The sequence below is a fragment of the Phocoena phocoena genome, chromosome 4, assembly GCF_963924675.1.
Source record: "Phocoena phocoena chromosome 4, mPhoPho1.1, whole genome shotgun sequence".
Classification (NCBI taxonomy): Eukaryota; Metazoa; Chordata; class Mammalia; order Artiodactyla; family Phocoenidae; genus Phocoena; species Phocoena phocoena.
In genome coordinates this window covers 74,879,078-74,900,519 of record NC_089222.1, presented here as the reverse complement: position 1 = coordinate 74,900,519, position 21,442 = coordinate 74,879,078, and the positions used below count along the sequence as shown (strand labels likewise).

The following is a 21,442-nucleotide window of genomic DNA, read 5'->3' as shown; positions in this document are numbered from 1 at the left end:
TCTTAAAGAAACTAGCATTATTTACAGAAGGGCTATAAATAGGTTGTTAAACAGAGCAGCAGGACCACTTTTGTTGGCCATTGCTTGTTAGAGATAAATGGGAAAGAGCTATAATGGCACTAAAAGGAATCCAGCATTTTTTTTTTTCTTTTCAAAACTACGAATTTCCCGGGCTTCCCTGGTGGCGCAGTGGTTGAGAGTCCGCCTGCCGATGCAGGGGACACGAGTTCGTGCCCCAGTCTGGGAAGATCCCACATGCCGCGGAGCGGCTGGGCCCGTGAGCCGTGGCCGTTGAGCCCGTGCGTCCGGAGCCTGTGCCCCGCGGCGGGGGAGGCCACGACAGTGGGAGGCCCACATACCGCAAAAAAAAAAAAAGAATTTCCCTACTTGGTCCACTGAAAATGACGAGAAGCAATGACAACCCAGTAGAAATGAACACAGTCCCTAGATTGTGGTTTCTAAAAGCTATTCTCCATCAAAAGGAACATTCCAGTGCTCCTTGGAAGACTGGCTAATGCCAGATGTAGGATGATATAGGGTATGTGCAAATCAGCCTGGTACATCCTGCTATACCAAAAAGCAAGGAAGCTATCAAAAACTGAGACTTGTTAAAAAAAAAACCCCAGGAACCCACAGCAAAAAAGACTCCCACGGAGTCATTTAAAAACAGTATTCTATTGCTTTACAAAAAAGTTCTACTGCCTTAAAAACCAGGAATCTATACATAAACCAATTTCACTTACAATTAAAAAAAATTGTTTAGGTAAGCTTTTCCTTCATATCTGCATGGCCTCTACTTATTAAAAAATCTCATAATGCCAGGGATTTATTTCTATTCATTACTATACACCTCAGGGTCTCAAACATTTACTTAATGAATGAATGGAGCTGGTACAGGTAATGGATAGCTAACTGCACAAAATTTTAAAAATAGGTACATTTTACTTCAGTGTAAAATGTCAGTATTTTCTTAAGCTAATGTTTGTTTCATCTTAATAGTAATCTTAATATTCATTTCATTTTAATAAACAATTCATATAAAATTCTCACAGCTGTCTTACCCAGTGTCCTCCATTAACGCCAGAGTGATTCGAGAGAGGACTCGGTTCTGGGTGTGAGAACCAGTCATTGCTTCATTCTGAAAATCACCAACAGATTTTAATTAGAAGACTGGACTCCTTGCAAGTCCCAATAATTTCCATGAGTGCTTTGATGTATATTTAAAACGTTGCAAGTGTGAGGGCTGACAAAATATTGACTTAAAATAGTGGAATACATAAGTCGTCTTTAAGATGACAAGACTGAAGCTTAAAGCAAAATCTACTTTCTGCCTCAAATGTCTATAGTGTATACAATTTCCCTGTAATGATAGATAACTAGCATTTAGAACTCTGTGATAAAAATGAAGATAAATATATGGAAACAGAAATACTATAAAAACATTACACTATTCAGGCAAAGTAAAGTGGGTGGTTCAGACAGATGCCCAGATAATGGAGTGGGGAATGGAATACTTGCCTGAATTACAAAGAAAATGCTTTTATAACCAACTTCCTATACTTTGCGATCACAGAAATACATATTAATATGCAAAACAAGTATCACAGAATCATAGGATCAAAGGAGTTGCTTGAGGGAACCAAAATATCAAGGTCTACTAACTACCCAATGTCTTTTTTTTTTTTTCCAGTGTCTTAATTTGTATAATAAAATTCCTACCAGGAGGTCACCTAATGGTAAGGACTTCACTGTCTCTCAAGGAAGCATATTCTATCTTTGGGAAGCTCTGATTATTCCTTTTTTTGGGGCAGGGGGCGCCTGTACAGCTTGCAGGATCTAAGTTCCCAGACCAGGGATCAAACCCATGATTTGATCAGCAGCGAAAGCACGGAGTCCTAACCACTGGACTCCAGGGAATTCCCGTATTCTGCTAATCTTTATGTTGAACGCTGGATGGCTATCTCAAGTACTTTAATATCATCTTTTTAAAAAAATAGTTCAAGGACACAAAGCTGATTTCAGAGGAAAGGCAGCAGTTAATGAAACCAATAAAATGACTACTCTCAAGTCTTCTATTGAAAACTAAGTAAATTTTCATTTCTGGACAATCTACAGCTTTCTAAAGGGAATCACTTGAGAAAACTGCTTAAGGAAAATAAACTTATTCCCATGTGAGAAATAAGTGTACATGTCTTCCGTAAGTTTTTATCACTGTTACTTTGTGATCACCTAGATAAGAACAGTCAGCACAAGCATTAATTTCACTCTTTTCATAATTTTGCTAACTTGGATCATGGTGTATGTAACCTGCAACTATTTAATTATTTAAACAGACGTCTAAAACAAAAATACACACACACACACACACACGTATACACCCTTTGACCCAGAAATTCCATTTCCAGGGATTTATCCTTCCTTTTTCTATATAAACAAATCTGATCTTGCATTAACTTTCTAGTTCTGCTCCCCTGGAAACCTAATAAGGGTAGAATGTCAACTGTGTTACTAGGCAACAGGACTTAAGGAAAAAACACGACCCGTTATGCCTCTAGACTTGGGATTACTATAAATGAACAGGAATACCTGTTGGTAAACCACAGTTTTGGACTTCTCTGTGTGCAGTGATTCTTATGGGTATGTCCCTTATAGGCATCTGGAAGTTATGTCTATGAAACTGTTAAAAAAAGATGTTGGTTCTTATTTGGGACATGGTACTTCTAAGCCAGGCTGGTTCTTGCACCCCTCTATTATGGTCTTGTGCTTATGGTATTTGAGCTGGAGGGAGAGGGAGAGAGGCATGGATGACAGCCGTTAGACTACTGTGTAGAGCACTAGAGAAATGCCTGACTCTGACATGCTGACATGCTGTACTTTCTTTCTTGTATCCTTCTAATGGTTTTTGAATGTGACCTGTTTAGGTCTTATAGGTTTGACTGACTGTTTAGTTGAACCAAAGAACACCTACTGGAATGCCACTCCTGTAAGGCACTGAAGATATAAATAAATTGCTCATTACAACATTTTTAAGACAAAAAATTTAAAACATAATTATTCATTAAAAAGGACTGTTTTTACATTCATATAATATTATGTAGCTGTTTAAAAATAAGTAGATCCATGTATACAGTCTATTCTACTAATGCATGTATTTTTGTAATGTAAATGAGCTCATGTGAGACTAGTAAATAAGGGAATGACATCAGTATAAGATGGAATCATGTTGGTTCATAATGATTCCTCTCTGGATTTTAATGTTTTATGCAATGGAGCAATAGCAGCTAAATTAATCACTTTGCTTGTACACCTGAAACTAATACAACATTGTTAATCAACTATGTTCCAATATAAAATAAAAATTAAAAAACAAACAAAAAACCAAAATACACTAAGACAGCAGAACACAGCAACAGAGGAGTGCTGTGCTGTGTATGATGCTCATTCACTCCATGTTCTTCCAACTGGCTCAGTATGGCCAGAGGCTTTGTCTTCGAAGTGTTTGTTGCATTGTTCTCTTACCTTTGTACATTTTACTCTTGTCCCCATTATTCAGATTTATAGTCTCCCATCTACCTACCATTGCCTTTTGCTATTGTTTAAGGTAAAGAAATACTAGAGTAAATATAGGAGTTTATTTATTGGAAATATGATGTCTTTTCAGACTGAGCTAGTACTTTTATTATGACTTATTGCTTTTGTTAATAACCTGGTATTTGTGTTTCCTACAATCCTTGTTACTTTTAGTGTTTGATCTTGAAGAAAGAGGTTCCTTAGGAAAGCATACATTGTATGATAGCAGAAGCACTTATACTGCCTTGGAAAGATGTCTAAGATATATTGTTAAATGAAAAAAGTTGCACAAATGTATGAACCTATTTAAAAAAAACTGTGTCAGTGTTTCTGTCTGTCTATCTAACATTTCTGGAAGGATATTTAAAAAACTTAAATAGTGATTACATCTGGAAAGTGGATCTGGAAAGCTAAAGGGGAAAGGGACTTTAAAAATTTTTTTACTTTATAACCTATTATATGTTTGAATAAGTTGAGTACGAATTCTTTTATTAAAGAAAAAATATGTCTAGTAAAATTCTAAAATAAACTGACCTCTAATAATCGCTTTTCCCAATGGTTGAGCTCAGTGCCCATACCACCTTGATTTTCAAGTTCCATTCCTTCCAGAATTGGACAGTTAAAATGTTTTCGTGCTTCATCCTAAGAATCAGAAAAAAATAAGTAAATAAACCCTACAAAAGTACAACATAACGGCAAACTCCTTACCACACTGGATATAATAAAGTAGTCATTGAAGAATTACTTTGGTGAGAAGAGAGAATGTCTTTTAAAAATATAGTTTTTGTTTGTTTGTTTTTGTTTTTTGCGGTACGCGGGCCTCTCACTGTTGTGGCCTCCCCCGTTGTGGAGCGCAGGCTCCGGATGTGCAGGCTCAGCGGCCATGGCTCACAGGCCCAGCCACTCCACGGCATGTGGGATCTTCCCAGACCGGGGCACAAACCCATGTCCCCTGCATCGGCAGGCGGACTCTCAACCACTGCGTCACCAGGGAAGCCCTAAAAATATAGTTTTTAATATAATTAAATATTTTGATACTGTCACACTTTTCTTTGCTATTGAACTACTATTTCTCTTAATATTTTTTCCTCTATTTGAAGATTTTGGCTTTAAGTCATATATTTCAAAAAAGTTATAAACTGGTAGGATTGCCATTTGCAACTGTTGTGTCAACAATGATTTTAATGCAGGTATAAACTGCTCTTATTATGGATATAGTTTTTGTAAGAAAAATAAGTTGTTCATTAGAAAACAATTTTGTTCATTTGGTTTCGTCTGTCCTTCAGTTAGAGATTTCCAGGGATGGGAAATATCCCAAGAGCAGTGCAAAAGTTCAGACGTCAGAAGGAGCTGTGTGTAGTCAAGGAAGGGGGAGAAGGGAGAATAGGTTTCTGTCATTAAACAAGAGGGTGTGATGATTAATTTTATGTGTCAACTTGGCTGGGCCACAGATAACTGATCAAACATTATTCTGAATGTTTCTGTGAAGGTGTTTTTGGATGAGATTAACATTTAAATTAGTGGGCTTTAAGTAAAGCCGATCACTCTATGTAACATAAATGGGCCACTCAGTTGAAGGCCTTCATAGAACAAAGGCTGACTTTACCCCTGAGCAAGAAGGAATTTTGCCAGCCGACTTCTTCTGGACTCAAACTACAACTGTTCCCTGAGTCTTCAGGTTGCCAGCCTACCTCATCAGATTTTGGACCAGCCAATTACTTAAAATAAATCTTTTTATCTCTTTCTCTCTCAACACATCCTGTTGGTTCTGTTTTTCTGGAGAACCCTGACTAAAACAGACTCCAAATGAAACGACCAGCAATTATGCATATAGTACCAGGGATCCTAAAAGGTATCACAACAGACCACTGGTATCACAACTTAAAGCAGTGGGTAGAATGCAGCCATACGAGTCATGGCCAAATTTCTGTTTCCTCAGATTGTGCTTGGCCTGTAGCTTTACTGTACCGCCTTTGTATTATGTTTCCTACTACAGGCTTTGAAATTTAATCATTAGATCTTAAACAATAATGATTAGTAAAGAAGGGACCATAATGAACGAAAAGAGCAGATGGCTCATGAGACATTAGGTTCAGTGATACTCACAACAACACGAGGTGTTACTAGAAGATACACAGTGTGAGGAACTCTCTTATTATCTCGAATATCCCACAATCTCTCCACTTTTCGAACTACTTTATCACTCCATTGATATAATCCAAGACTGCAATTAAAGAATAAAAAGACAGTCCTTTTTGCAAATTCACCACCACTTTAAGTGTAAAAGTGTTTATGAATATCAATATGAAATTAAAATATTTGAGCTTACTATACACCAAGTGCAAGCAAAGACTTGATAGCATTTTCTAATTTAATCTTTTCAATAACTTTATAAGATTATCATCACTATTTTGCAGGTAAAGAGAAGCTTAGAGAGATGAAGTAACTTGCTCCAATTCAAATAGCTAATTTTTGGCTAAGATGACAATGAATTACTTCCTCTTAACAAATTTACTGGATAAAACAAAAGCATGTCTAGAGACATATCCTAGTACTGCACATAACAAAACTTAACAAAAGGTGACATTTTAATTTAGTGGGAAAGCATAATTTACTTAATAACTGTGCTGTAAAACTCTTTATCCTACTAGGAAAAACAAAGTTAAATCCCTGTTTTACTCCATATACAGAAATAAATTCCAGACAAATGTCAGTAAAAGCAGCAGAGTAAGGACCCCTGAACTTTGTGAAAGCAATAGGGAAAGTATCAAAATTGGCCAAATGAACTTTTTCAGAACTCTGGAAATTAACCAAAGGCTTGTAGTAATCTAGGAAGCACTTCTTTAAGAAAAATGGATGAATCTCAGTAAGAACAGCAAGCTTTGTGGTGTTTTCCCAAGCCCTCTCTCCAGCTTTGTGGCAGCTTTGAAAACCAACAGCCCACAATCATGGTGAAAACCAGCAATCTGGCAGCCAGAGGGAACAGAAGGGGGTTGACTGGCAGAACGCATTAAGAAAAAAACATGATCCAACTATGTCTACAAGAGACACAGTTCAGAGTCAACGATACAAATAGGTTGAACGTAAAAGGATTAAATGCCTTTTATGCCCATGCCTTAGAAAGATTATTAATTCCTTTCCTTTTTCCGTGGCAAGGCAATGTTTAAACATAAATAGTGAACGAAGCCAACAAGAAAATAATCAGTTTTTACCTCATTAATAACTTCAATATCCTCTTCATCATTCACATTTCAAGATTAATGGTTTCTCCAAATAAATAGGTTAGGGCCAAATCCGACTCTTTCTATGTCTAACACCCGAATTTCATATTATTATATTAGTCCATTTATACTGTAAGATTTCCTGCTTTTGAGGAATATCCAGAATGTAAGAAAGCAATGCAAATTATCAGCTTAACAACGGTTCTTGTGTGTAGTAATCTCTCTCCTCCTTACCTACATCACTGTGTAGATGCTGCCTATCTCACTATTTATGTGTTTCCCATAAAGACCACAATTCTTAGGAAAGACCAGACTTCTCCCATACCACCAAACGAACACAATCTAGGAAGTAAAACATGTATTTCTACATTAGAATTGTTTCTTCACATGTACTCTAAAAAAATACTATGATGAATAAAGTACTATCTGTTTTAATATTTACTCTAGCTACCTAAATGGAGATCTTCGTGTGAGAATTAATTTTGTATTCTACATCCATATACCACTCCTCTGATAAAGATATGAAAGAGTGTCAGCACCCCGAGAAGGTTTCCTTATGCCCCTTCTCAATCTGTTCAACTTGTATGGCATTTAATAGCCTGCGGCTTCAAGTAAAACTACTAATCTGTCTTTTATCGTTGACTGTTTTTAAACTCCATACAACTGAACTATGACTTTTTTTTTTTTTTTGGCTGCGTTGGGTCTTTGTTGCTGTGCACGGGCTTTCTCCAGTTGCAACGAGTGGGGGCTACTCGTCATTGCAGTGCGCAGGCTTCTCACTGCGGTGGCTTCTCTTGTTGTGGAGCACGGGCTCTAGGTGCGCGGGCTTCAGTAGTTGTGGCACACGGGCTCAGTAGTTGTGGCACACTGGCTTAGCTGCTCTGCAGCATGAGGGATCTTCCCAGACCAGGGATCGAACCCGTGTCCCCTGCATTAGCAGGTGAATTCTTTTTTTTTTTTTTTGCGGTATGCGGGCCTCTCACTGTTGTGGCCTCTCCCGTTGCGGAGCACAGGCTCCGGATGCGCAGGGTCAGCGGCCATGGCTCATGGGCCTAGCCGCTCCGTGGCATGTGGGATCTTCCCGGACCGGGGCACGAACCCGTGTCCCCTGCATCGGCAGGCGGACTCTCAACCACTGTGCCACCAGGGAAGCCCATGCAGGTGGATTCTTAACCACCGCGCCACCAGGGAAGTCCCTGGACTACGACTTCTTTTATTGAACCTTGTAACTGTGATATTCATACACTTTATTGCATGCAGCAGTAATGTGTTCTTTTTAGTGCCTTGTAGTTTTTGGTTATAGAAATATATCACGATTTATTTATCCATTCTTCTATTGATGGACCTTTGGGTGGTTTCCATTTTTTGTTTATTAATAACAAAACTGCCATGAATATTCATTTACATGTCTTTTTGTGGACATGTGCTCTTAATTTAGAGATTTATTTTTTATATAAATGCATGCAAATGGTTATAGCTCTGTGACTGATATTCTATATAAAATTCTTGATAATTTTTTTTTAGTGATTCTTGGTATTATTTCTTTTAGGCCCTGAACCTCTAGGTCACTGTTAATATGATGTGCTAAATAAAATACCAGTTAACATGTAAATATTGCCATGTACAGGCAATAATTATTAAAAAACCAAACTATAACCAACCCATATTTTCCCATGGCCTGACTCTCCTATAAAGTAATACAAGCTACAGAGTGGTGGAAAAGAGCTCTGCCTGGCAAAGAGTCCTGGCTCTTTGGATAAATCACTTAAGTTTTCTCCATCTCAATTGTTTCATCTGTAAAATGAAAAGGTGAAGCTAAATGAACTCTTCTTTTTTATTGGAGTATAATTGTTTTATAATGTTGTGTTAGTTTCTGCTGTACAATGAAGTGAATCAGCTATGTGTATACATATATCCCATCCCTCTTGGACCTTCCTCCCACCCTGCACCCCCATCCCATCCATCTAGGTTATCACAGAGCACTAAGCTGACCTCCCTGTGCTATACAGCAGGTTCCCACTAGCTAGCTATTTTACACATGGTAGTGTATACATGTCAATCCTAATCTCCCAATTCATCCCACCCTTATATCCTATCTTGTTTTAATAAGATAGGACATACAATCTTCTTAGGCTAGCCATAAAGCCACTATTATTTATGGAACTTAACATGCTATGATTCTCCGTTGCTAGTCTTAGCACTCTCCTAAAAGAGAAGAACAAGAACAAAAAAACCCAAATACCTATAGTTAAAAGGTGGGAGACCATCTGCAAATCTTGAAGTTAGAGGATTTCCATCTTTATCATGGTAGAATGCAAATAGCCCAGCAGAGAAACCCTGTAAGAAAAAGTTCAAAATGTCTTACAGTGAAAAATATCAAATCTGATTATAGATATCACAACATGCCACTATCAAAAGAGAACACTGATACAACCACATAAAAGTGTCAGGCCAATACTTCTACAGGAACTTGCCATATACCGGAATTGGACTGAAATTAAGTGTTTCATATTATGAATTTTAAATTTCAATTACTTGAGATAATTCTAAGTGAGGAAACCAAAAGGAACAGTAACAAAGACATTCTTTGGTTGGTATAGACAATGCATTTATTTGTTTAAAGACGTGTTTATAATAGTTGGTCCTCTTCACATGAACTTACTAACAAACTCTACAATTGCAACCAGGGAAATGTTACTATTAACAACAATTAACAATACAGTTTAGAGCAGGGGGTGTGCTAGTAAGATCACTCATAAAAATTCAAAATCTTTGATACCAAAGTCCATATTTAATATATATCTATATCTAAAATAAAAAAGACTATAAATGTGTGTTTATGTGGGGGGGTGTATACTTCGGAAAAAAGACTGGAAACATATCGAAATGTTAGCTGTGGTTCTTTTGGTGGTAGAATAATGTGTAAAATCATCTGTATTTCTAAAAATTTTTTACAATGTGAATTTGTGTGTTTATAATCACATTTTTAGACAGTATTTTAAAGAAGTCTTCAATTTTAATAAGATAGTAGCTATTTCACATAAAGGTATTCAAATTCCCATTCTCTATCCCCTCCCTCCCAAATAAGATGAGAAAATGGGCAAAAAAAAAATTACTGACATTTGATATCTCCTATTTCATTAGTGAGATTTCTTTTCTTACTTTCTTTCCTAACCTAATAACTAAAACAAAGTGCTTTTGTAACTACTCATTTAAGTATGTTTTTTTTCTTTTCTTTCTTTCTTTTTTTTGCGGTACACGGGCCTCTCACTGTTGCGGCCTCTCCCGCTGCTGAGCACAGGCTCCGGATGCGCAGGCTCAGCGGCCATGGCTCACGGGCCCAGCAGCTCCGCGGCATGTGGGATCTTCCCGGATGGGGCACGAACCCGTGTCCCCTGCATAGGCAGGCGGACTCTCAACCACTGTGCCACCAGGGAAGCCCTTAAGTATGTTTTATACACTGAGACTATGCTATAGTTTATATCCAAATAACTAACAATCACAAATGATCACTTAATTAATCTATTTCTTTGGCAAATGTCTTTGCTTACATAACTGTGGCCTGTGTCATTCAAGGCTTGCCAAAATGATTAATGGAATCCAGAGTATTCTTTTATTCCTACATTTCTTCTTTTTTAATCTCTGAAGATGCAAAGAACATTTAATGGAGTCAGGTAAGAAAATCTAAACAGTTTTTAATATACAATTCACTGAAGTTATATAAAGCTTAAAATAGTATGCTGTGCCTCATCTTTCATAATATTCTAAATACACATTTTTTTCCACAATATCAATTTGAAAATTTTTCTAAGCACTCACATTTCAGAAGGCTTATCTGGTATTGAAAGAACCAGGAATGACTGTATTTGATAGCTAGAGCATATATAACTTTATAGGGAATAAGTGTATTTGTTAAACATTTAATTCTTAGCATCCTCCAGGATGGTTTTTGAGACAAACTAATATTTTAAATTTCCTAGGTTTTTACAATTTTTTAAATAATTCAAATACACAAAAAAGTTTAAAAACCTAATAGAAACTTATGTATACTCTTTAAGAGGATTTAAGATCATTTTGCCAGATTTTCTTCAGACTTTTTTTTAAGAAATAAAACACTGCAGAATAAGTATCGTTGAAGGCCCATTACCTTCACCCTTTCTCTTCCCACTTTTCCCAGGGATAATCACTACCTTAAAGTCAATGTACATAGTAACTCTCACACATGTTTTTATATTCAATGGTGTCTGACTTTAATTTGAGATTCCCTGATTGCTAAAGTAAATCTGAATATGTTCTCATATACTTCTTGGCCAATTGGACCTTTTCTTTTGTGACCTGCCTGTTCATAACCTAATTTACCTCATGTCTGGGACCTCTGCATTCATGTTCACTTATATACTAGACTTAAAACCTGCTGTTTTTTTCTGGTTCTCTCAACATCAAGTATCTATTGTTTTTGGAGCTTAAAGCTTAAAATGTTACTTAGAATGATGCTTGTCTTTCATCACAATAGCAGGTTTGACTTACTTTTTTAATAAAAGGAAAAGAGATGATTCATTTTAGAATCTCCTTACTTGAAGACAAGAAGTGCTATCTGGATACACTAGAGTTTCACTGAATTATCCAAGGTGTTTGCTGATTTAAAGACTGAGGTCATACATAATAGCTCACGAAATAAGACTAATAAATGATAGTCACTAATTTTATTATACCTTACTATGTAGAGCATGGTGCTAAGCCATTTATGTTTCGTCTTATTTAATCTTCAAGAAAAAAATCCATTGTAGTATGTACTACTATATTCATTTTATAGATGAAACAGAGGCTTACAAAGGCTAAATAATTTGTAATAGATCCCAAAGATTTTTAGCAGTAAAGCTAAGGAGATTCACACCTAGATCTGTGTGATCCATTCTCTCCCTCTCTCTTTTTATAAATAATGTACTCTATAGAGGATGCTACCATTTTTTTTTTAATTTTTGTTTTTTATAAATTTATTTATTTATTTTTGGCTGCGTTGGGTCTTTGTTGCTGCATGGGGGCTTTCTCTAGTTGCGGTGAGCAGGGGCTACTCTTCGTTGGGGTGTGCAGGCTTCTCATTGTGGTGGCTTATCTTATTGTGGAGCACCTGCTCTAGGCACGTGGGCTTCAGTAGTTGTGGCATGTGGGCTCAGTAGTTGTGGCTCGCGGGCTCTAGGGCACAGGCTCAGTAGTTGTGGTGCACAGGCTTAGTTGCTCCGTGGCATGTGGGATCTTCCCAGACCAGGGATTGAACCTGTGTCCCCTGCACTGGCAGGCAGATTCTTAAACACTGCACCACGAGGGAAGTCCCATTCTCTCTCTTAATCACTGCATTTTACTCCCATCTATTTTCTAAACACATGAATGACATCAGGAGGACATTTCCTAGGTTTTAGGCAACTTTATTTAATTCCCCAGACATACTGTAAAAGTTTACTACTTTGGACCAATTGGGGAAAAGCAAAGTTCTGAATCAGTTAATATATATAAAATTCAGAAAGTCTAAATAGACCAAGGACACTTTTAGAAATGAGATCTCTGTAAGAGATAAGAAAGATCTATAATTAGCATATCAGCTATCATTTTAGATGAAAGTGAATTTTTTTTAATTACTAAGTTTCTTCTTAAGAAGCTTAATCATTTTTTCAAAACTCCTATTTGCCCAATGGATTTGCTTGTTTCATTATTTTAGGTAGTATAAGTCAACCGAGCTGCTATCCTAATCATTAAAAATTGTCTACTGGCAGAGGCCTATTCAACTAGGTTTTACTGAACACAATCTAAGAAGCCACAAAATCTTAAATTTTAACATATACATCAAAATGAGAGTATAATCAGAAAATCAAGGCATGAAGGAGAGAACAATAGTTAACAGCAAAATTTACCAGGGCATGAATAATCTCATGTTTCACTGTAGACAGCATCCCAACAAACTCCTGAGGCTGGGTAGAGATCATATTTGGACACAGGTTAGCATATCCTGCAATTGGCCTGTTAAAACAGACATTAAATTTTTAATTATATTCCAGGACAATATGTATTATACTTATTAACCTATATTTTTCTATCAAAAACTGATCAAGGTCAGAAAAATCTTTGTGAAATATCAAATGTCATTTTACAACATAACATCTAACTTTCACTATCTTTTACTTTCAAGACATATACCTGTGTTCTCCTATGACATGGCTAATCAGCAGCTGTTCCCTCAAGAGGATAGAGTCAGTTAATTATACTTCAGTGTGGATTTGTAAAGTATGTCAATATGTACCAAAAAAGGGAATGAACTAAAAAATTTAAATTATAACACTATTTTTCTTGCAAAATTCATTTCTGACTTCAGCATTTCACTATATATATATAGGCACAGGGACAGACAAGTAGGTAGAGAGGAAACGTAGGTACAAAAGAGGACAATAAGCAAATCATTCAGGTTGCTGCAAGTTGCTGAACCTTCTGATTTCCATTTCACTATCCCCTTTCTCCTGTCCCAATAATGCCTTCATTAACATAAATTTTTTAAAAATTTATTTATTTTTGGCTGTGTTGGGTCTTTGTTGCTGCACATGGGCTTTCTTCTAGTGTCGTGAGCGGGGGTTACTCTTCACTGCGGTGCGCAGGCTTCTCACTGCGGTGGCTTCTTTTGTTGCAGAGCACGGGCTCTAGGCGCACGGGCTTCAGTAGTTGTGGCTCGTGGACTCTAGAGCGCAGGCTCAGTAGTTGTGGCGCATGGGTTTAGTCGCTCTGCGGCATGTGGGATCTTCCCGGACCAGGGCTCGAACCCATGTCCCCTGCATTGGCAGGTGGATTCTTAACCACTGCCACCAGGGAAGCCCAACATAAAGTTTTTTATCTTCCTATTATCTTCTTTCATACAGTATTCTATACCTTCTAGAATCTACAGAATTCTATATCTCTTTCTGAGCCTAGAACTTGAGAGTCCAAGAGCTCATGAGGACCCACAGTAATTCAATCAGTTTCACCACGCACCCACCTGCCTTTCAAAAGCTGTGACAAACAGTAAGGAACCCCAAGGTATTTCTCCCAACACTACCTCAACATTTTACCATAGAAATACCACAAACCTCCCCAAATGGTGATGGCCTATTTACAGAGTAACATTTGCCTTATTTAGTTAAAAAAACATACAGTGCACTTTCTTCATACTTGAAAACAACAGATTTGCACTTAGAAAAGGATGAGTATAATTCACTCACCAAAATATTGCCATGGTGACCTCTAAGATATAAAATAAACGTCACTATCAGGCTTAAACCCTGTCAGGGACTTCCTACTGCATTTATTTATTTATTTATTTATTTTTTCCACGGTACGTGGGCCTCTCACCGCTGTGGCCTCTCCCGCCGCGGAGCACAGGCTCCGGACGCGCAGGCTCAGCGGCCATGGCTCACGGGCCCAGCCGCTCCGCGGCACATGGGACCCCCCCGGACCGGGGTACGAACCCGCGTCCCCTGCTTCGGCAGATGGACTCCCAACCACTGCGCCACCAGGGAAGCCCCCTACTGCATTTAGAATGAAACAGACCTGTCTACTTCTCCCTCCAATGCATCCCCTAAAGCTCTCATCCTCAAGCACAGTTTCCACTGGAGTGGCTTCTAAGAGCAACAGGTAGACACAGCATTTTCCTAACATAAGCTCTTTCTCCAGCTCTTTATTTGGCTGAAGCCTATCGATTTTCAGGTTATATCTAAAGTTTCACTTTTTCAAAGAGGCCTTTTTTGCCCAGTTGATCTAAATTATGTTTCCCCCTTTTGCTCTCTTTTATGTTGCAACACCCTGTCTTTTTCTACAAAGTATTTATCATATTTGAAGTCACATGTCTATTTGTATCAGTATTTAACTAACATCTGACTCCCTCTGTAATTTGTAAGTTCCATGAGACAGGTACACGTGTCTATTTTGTTCACCTAGTCTGCTGGCAACATATTAAGCGCTCAAATATTTATGGAATGAATTAACGCAATATAGCAGTTTTGAAGGAAAGTTTCACTTCTATCAAAAAGAGTCAAAAAGAACAACTTAAGATATTGCTCTTCTAACATCAACATTCTCCTCATAAGCAACCAAAATTTTCCCCATGTATGAGAATACATATATGAGTAGCTTCAGATTCACTGACACGAGGAACATTTATTCTTTCAGCTAGTCATTTATACCTAAAGTGAACCAAATGTTCAAGTGCCTTAAAGAAATATAATAGCAGTGAAATGAAAGTGAGATGCATCTCTGGGCTATGGGATTCTCATCTATGTGATAACTCCTATGTTGGATTCTCTCCCCAAAAGACAATTAGATACTTTAAGTACCTTCAGTATTATCAGATGCTGAAAGGAGCTGAACTAATCCAGACCCATCTCAGCATGGGATTTTATATCCCTCTCCCTACTTCCCCAGGGAAGCCATTTTGTTCCTAATACATAAGGTTCACTTTAACATGTCTTTTGTTTAAAAAAGTAATAAAAGCTCATTGGAAAAAGCTATATATCCAAACATATAGAAATGTATGAAGAAAAAAGTAAAAATTCCCTATTTTACAAACTACCACCACTAAATTCCACTATCACAGGTAACTGCTATCAACAATTGGGGTGCTTTATTTTTTAGAGTGACCAGCCATCCTGGTTTGCCTAGGACTAAGGGATTTCCCGAGATATGGGACTTTCAGGGCTAAACCAAGGGTACTCCCGAGAAAATTGGGATAGTGGGTAATCCTAATTATTTTTGACTTTTACCTTAGCACGTTCAAGTCCATACACAGAATTTTTGTTTTTTTTTTTGTTTGTTTTTTGCGGTACGTGGGCCTCTCACTGCTGTGGCCTCTCCCGTTGCGGAGCACAGGCTCGGGACGCGCAGGCTCAGCTGCCATGGCTCACGGGCCCAGCTGCTCTGCGGCATGTGGGATCCTCCCGGACCGGGGCACGAACCCGTGTCCCCTGCATCGGCAGGCAGACTCACAACCGCTGCGCCACCAGGGAAGCCCCATACACAGATTTTTAAAACAAGTATGAAATCGTATTATGTACACTGTTTTGCAATGTTCTTCTGACACTCAACAGTATATTAAAAATGAGATTGTGTGTGTGCACAATCCATATGGTTTAGGTCAAATTAAGATAAAGAGCCATGATTTTGCAGCACTGCTATTATGAAGGTATATTTCTCAAAGACACCTACTTTAAGAAGTATCTCATTTTATCAAGTAACTTGTCATTCATTTAGCACTTCAAATACCATATTTCCTTGATATTGAGACACCAGTAATTATAAAATATCATAAATTTAATGACAGCTTCTCAGGAAAAAAGGAAAAATCTATTAAATACATATATTCTTTTTACTAAACAATAGTACATATACATCTTCAAAACCATATAGCACTTACTTCTTCAGTAATATATTAAATATTTGACTCGATGCATTCTCAACATTCAGAAGCTAAAGATTTTTGAGTTTATTTCATGGATCAATAATTATATAGTAACATGCTAACAGACTGCTTTCATAATCCATGATGCTGATTTTGACCTCCTTACCACCTTCAGTATTGACAGTATAATTCTGGAGCATATATTAGTGTTTCCTTTGTATTGGCTACTTGGTCCTACTAATAATTTCATTTTTTCCTTAAATTAATTAGCTATCAATAGAAGTGAAACAGCTCTTTAAAGTCAGCTAGTATTTTGATAGGTAGATGAATGTTCAGGAACTCAGCAACGGTCCTTACATTCACTGGACCACTGAATGTGGTCACATTAATTCTCCTAGATTTGAGAACGTCACATACAAACTATACTGAGACATACCAGTTTCTACTGCCTTTAACTGATTTGTCTGGTGTGTAACAGGCAATATTCTGTATGCATACAACTTTATTTCAAGGCTGCTTCACTGAGAAAAAATTTTTGAAATATTTTTTAAATAAAAAAGAGGGAGCGGCTAGGCCCGTGAGCCATGGCCACTGAGCCTGCGTGTCCGGAGCCTGTGCTCCGCAACGGGAGAGGCCACAACAGTGAGAGGCCCGCGTACTGCAAAAAAAAAAAAAAAAAAAAAGTCTTTTTTTTTTTGGCCAAGCAATATGTGGGAGCTTAGTCCAACCGGGGACTGAAGTGGCTCCTCCTGCAGTGGAAATGTGGAGACTTAACCACTGGACCGCCAGGGAAGTTCCGGGACTCTAAATTTTTTAGAGACAATTAAGCTAAGTGAAGGACATAATCATATGACAATTAGATGAACAGTTATTTTGAACATCTTACAGTTCAGCACAGAAGTGCTAAAATTAAAGTTCAAATTGTTTCCTTAGAGAGGTGTCATCACTTTCAAAGAAAATTCTATTGACAGTAGACCTTTCCTTTGGAATTGGTACTTATATTACCATATGCATAGCAGTTGTATAACCTGGTTCCCTCACCACACCCCAATCCAGGCAGTATGCCATTTCTTACTACTGGAGGTAATCTCGCAAATGCAAACTTCTTGTACTCTCAACACTTAGAATATGGTTTAAGAGTTCTTATTTTAGATCTTGGGAAATAAGTCTCAGGGGAAAGTTTACCTGTCCATTTTTGCTTCCTGCTGACAATAGGCTGCATAAGAGATGATGTTTTCATGGCTGCACCTCTCAGTGGCCAGAGCACCAACATAAAGAACAAAGTCTGCATCCCGGACTCCCTCTTGGTCTGGCACACCCACTGCTCCACAGGGCCACTTACCCCCACAGCAGACTCTGCATTGCTATGCCCATGGGGGACAACAACGGAAAAACAGACCAGAGATGAGGTTAGCTATCAGGACTTTTAATTTATAAAGAATCCAGACTCTAAATATGTATGATTTAATTTTTATTTATTATCCTTCAGCTTTTATCAAAATCCATACCTCTCTCTACTCAATTCCTATCTCTAATTTTAAATTTATTTTATTAAAATTTCTACTTTATATACTATAATCATAAATGTATAATATTAATTAAAACAAACAATTGCTATTTATAAAGGGCATGCAACCAGGGTACAAAAAAGACAGCAACAGAAAAGGTTTCATTAAACCCTGAAACTAGGTGAAAATTACAAGGGACCTTCTTGTACACATGTTTTTTAGCAATTTCCCAAGAATCTATAGTTACTTCAAAACTAATTAATAAAAAACTTTATTTACTGGAAGTATTTTCCTATTATAAGTAATTCATGTATCTTGTTAAAAATTCAGATAATACAAAAGTATATAAGGTAAAAAGTTAAAGTCATCTTGTAATATTACCTTTGTTTCTAGTTTTCTAAGCAAACTTTGCCCTTTTAACATACATTTTTTAGAGAACTTCTTCTATCAAAGTTCCTAAACAATCATAATCTCCAAATTATAAATAGGAAAATCAGTAAATGGTGTTTTTTTTAAGGCATAGGTGATGCTTGTAGAGAGAGAAAAGACAGAAATTCTCATTTCATTACATTGTTTACTCTTGCTTCTCTAATACATGTATTTATAATTTTAAAATTCAATTACTTTAATCTGTTAATAGTTGATATTAAGAAAAGCTGTGATTTAATAGCATTCTTTACATGATCTCTCATTTATTTAAAAAAAAAAAATCAGGACCCCCAAGAAGATAAGTAGAAAGCAGAATTTGAAAAAGCCAAAAGAATTAAAAACAAAAATACCTTAGAAAAAAAGCAAAGAAATATGCCTTAAAATGTCTAGGAAATATCTCTAAATGTCTCAAGAAAAGAGATAAATATGTAATTAACAGGTTGTTCCAATTTTTAAACATGTTCTCAAAACCCTCTATGCTTTCAAGAAATTTGATAAAAGAAGTAGAAGCTGAGTAAGTTAGCTGTATTAGTGCCAATATACAGGGTTCCAAAAGCCTTTAGTGAGCTTCAAATACTCTGAGAAAAAAATTATAAAGTAAACTTCAACTATATGCTTAATTTTGCTTACAAAGTCAATGTTTAATAATGTATTCATTTTCTAAAAGTAATGAGAGAATACAGCTCAATAGAGAAAAGCAGCTAAAGCAATAATCATATTTTCCAAAATATAGGTATAAATAAAATTGGCTTTCTGGTTTACACATTTAAACTTTTTATATTTTTTCTGATACAAATAATAGATGCTTAATATGAAAAATCAGAACATTACAAAAATGTATGTTAACAAATAAAAGTCCCCCATAATCCAACTCAATGAAAACCATTAAAATTTTATATGTGTCTCCAGATTTTTTTAATATATGTATACCTCCAGATTACTTCATAATTTTTTATATGTGTGTATACACTTCTTATTTTTTATGCTTTTATTTCAGCTTTATTGAAAGCTGAATAATTGATGATAATTTTTAATTTTTAAATGAAATAGACTAAGTACCCATACTGATTTACAACTTTTTTTTCCATTTAAAAGCTTAACTATCTTTCCAAATCAGTATATAAAGATCTATTTTGTTCTTTTTTTTTTTTAATATTGTTCATTTATTTTGGCTGCACCGGATCTTAGTTGTGGCATGCAGACTCTTAGTTGCAGCATGCATGTGGGATCTAGTTCCCCAACCAGGGATTGAACCTGGGCCCCGTGCATTGGGAGCAAAGAGTCTTACCCGCTGGACCACCAGGGAAGTCCTTCTACTTCATTCTTTAACAGCTGTGTAGTGCTCCATTATGTGGTTATGCCATAACTTAAGTAATATTAATATAGGCATATTTATAGTTTTGCAAAGAATATCCTTTAACATATATTACATAGTTATAAGTATTTTTATGGAATACATTTCTAGGTTGGGTTAAAGCATACACATTATTTTTATTTGAAGAAATAATGTTAAATTGCCCTTTAAAAATTCTGAGGTATATAGCTGCTAAAAGATGTTTTGGAGGGCAAAGATAAAGTCCTAAGCAGAAATGATTCAGCAGCCTCAGAGATAAATTGAAAAAAGAAAAAAATAATTAAATTCACTTGAAAACCAATGAAAGAATAAAATCAGCACACCTAACTGTGATTACTTTTGGTAGAGAATGAAGCTTTTGAACTTAAGTCTGTAAAATCTTCTTAGTGACAATCACAGATTGAAAATCTGTCATAAGTTTATCCTAAAGAATAAGAACATTGCTAAGAGCAGGGTGAAATACCTGGAGGTGCTCCTCAGGCACTATAACGGGGCCACATCTTGTATGCTCTGCACATTCCCCAGTGCAGCATCTATGGTGATCATTTTCCTTCCGTAGGTATTGGTATTGGTTTGTTGCACATTGTCTTCAGTTCATTCGTACATCAAAGTTTAATTACAAAAAAAAAAAAAATAAAGATGAGTTCACAGCAGTTAAAACATTGTAAAAAACTAGTAGCTGCTATATTTATTTCATTTATAATAGTTACTATTTTAGTTAGAAAAGTAGTCTAATAAAGAATTTTGGTTCCATGGCAAATCCTTCTGATCTGGGTTTTCAAACACTCAAATACTTCAAAAGCCAATACTGTACACATGAAGGAAGGGGATATGGGAAAAAGGGTACAAGCTATACCCAAGGAAAAGATCCAGTGGGTCACCTCATAATGGAAAATCGGGGAAAGAATGATTACCCAACAGATGCTCTTTTATTCTTTTTAAATATCTTACAGTTTGGTCTCCAGGAACCAGCATAATAAAATACTCCAGTATAAAACTCACCATTTGCCATACTGACAGAATGGGGTGGGCAGAGTACTAAATAACTGAAGAAAATAACCTGTGTGTAATGTGACATACCTACTAAGTAATATGGTGCCCGCAGGTCTACGAACCTGAAAAGTCTTCTCTAAATAAGAAACAGCTTGTGGAAAAAGTTTGGTCTAAATAAAAGTTGGAAAAAAAACCAGTCAGAATTACAGCTAAAAGATAAACTATATTTAAAACAAGTAAGCATAGGATATTAATGACTAAGGGGAAAGAAGGAAAAAGCCTTATAATTCTGGAACACAGGTACTATTCAAAGGTTGTGTGACTAGGGCTAGGGAAAGATTGAGTCTAGGTGTGAAGGAATTTCCTCATTTACTAGTTTAGTTTGGAGGAAAGAACACCAGAAAGTTCCTTCCCTACCCCATTTAAATAGAATATTATAAAACATAAATCACAACTATTAATATTACTTTAAATTTGAGACCGATTTAGATTATTCCAACATGAAGGTAGTTTATGTTAAGAAAATCGTATATTTAGAAGATCTACTTTAGCCTCACCCATTTCTGTGACCCATAATGAAGCGGCTTAATGTGTGTGTGTGCCTCTGTAACAGTTAAAAAACTTATGAGGCTAGCACCTCTATAAATGACCTTGGCATTTCATACTATCAGGCCAATTAATCTTCATGAGAATGAGCATTTCCACCAAGAGAATAGTGTTCTCAATGTTTTTAAAACATCGTCTTTTTCATCCTATCCAAAGCATGCTCTGCTCCCCTAAAACTTAAGAGGACAAGTAAAAACATGAGAATGATTTAATATCAAATTATAAAATGAGAAGACTAACTTAATATCAAATATGAACAAAGTTTTGGTGAGTGCATCATAAAAACACCTTGGTGATAATAGAAATACATTCACTACCAACACCTTTTATTCAGTCATTCACAGAATAGTCA

General features: G+C 36.5%; 1 protein-coding gene across 2 annotated transcripts in view; it reads right to left on the bottom strand.

Moving 5' to 3' along the window:
- LMLN (leishmanolysin like peptidase) overlaps positions 1-21,442 on the bottom strand; it is a 77,750-nt gene that overhangs the window by 35,286 nt on the left and 21,022 nt on the right. For both annotated transcript variants that reach the window (XM_065876550.1, XM_065876551.1), the window contains exons 4-11: positions 20,572-20,654; positions 19,955-20,078; positions 17,386-17,564; positions 12,698-12,803; positions 9,034-9,128; positions 5,677-5,794; positions 4,105-4,212; positions 1,062-1,138 (exon numbers count right to left, since the gene is read on the bottom strand). In XM_065876550.1, coding sequence (XP_065732622.1) covers positions 1,062-1,138; positions 4,105-4,212; positions 5,677-5,794; positions 9,034-9,128; positions 12,698-12,803; positions 17,386-17,564; positions 19,955-20,078; positions 20,572-20,654 — 890 coding nt within the window. The remainder of the gene's footprint in view (positions 1-1,061; positions 1,139-4,104; positions 4,213-5,676; positions 5,795-9,033; positions 9,129-12,697; positions 12,804-17,385; positions 17,565-19,954; positions 20,079-20,571; positions 20,655-21,442) is intronic.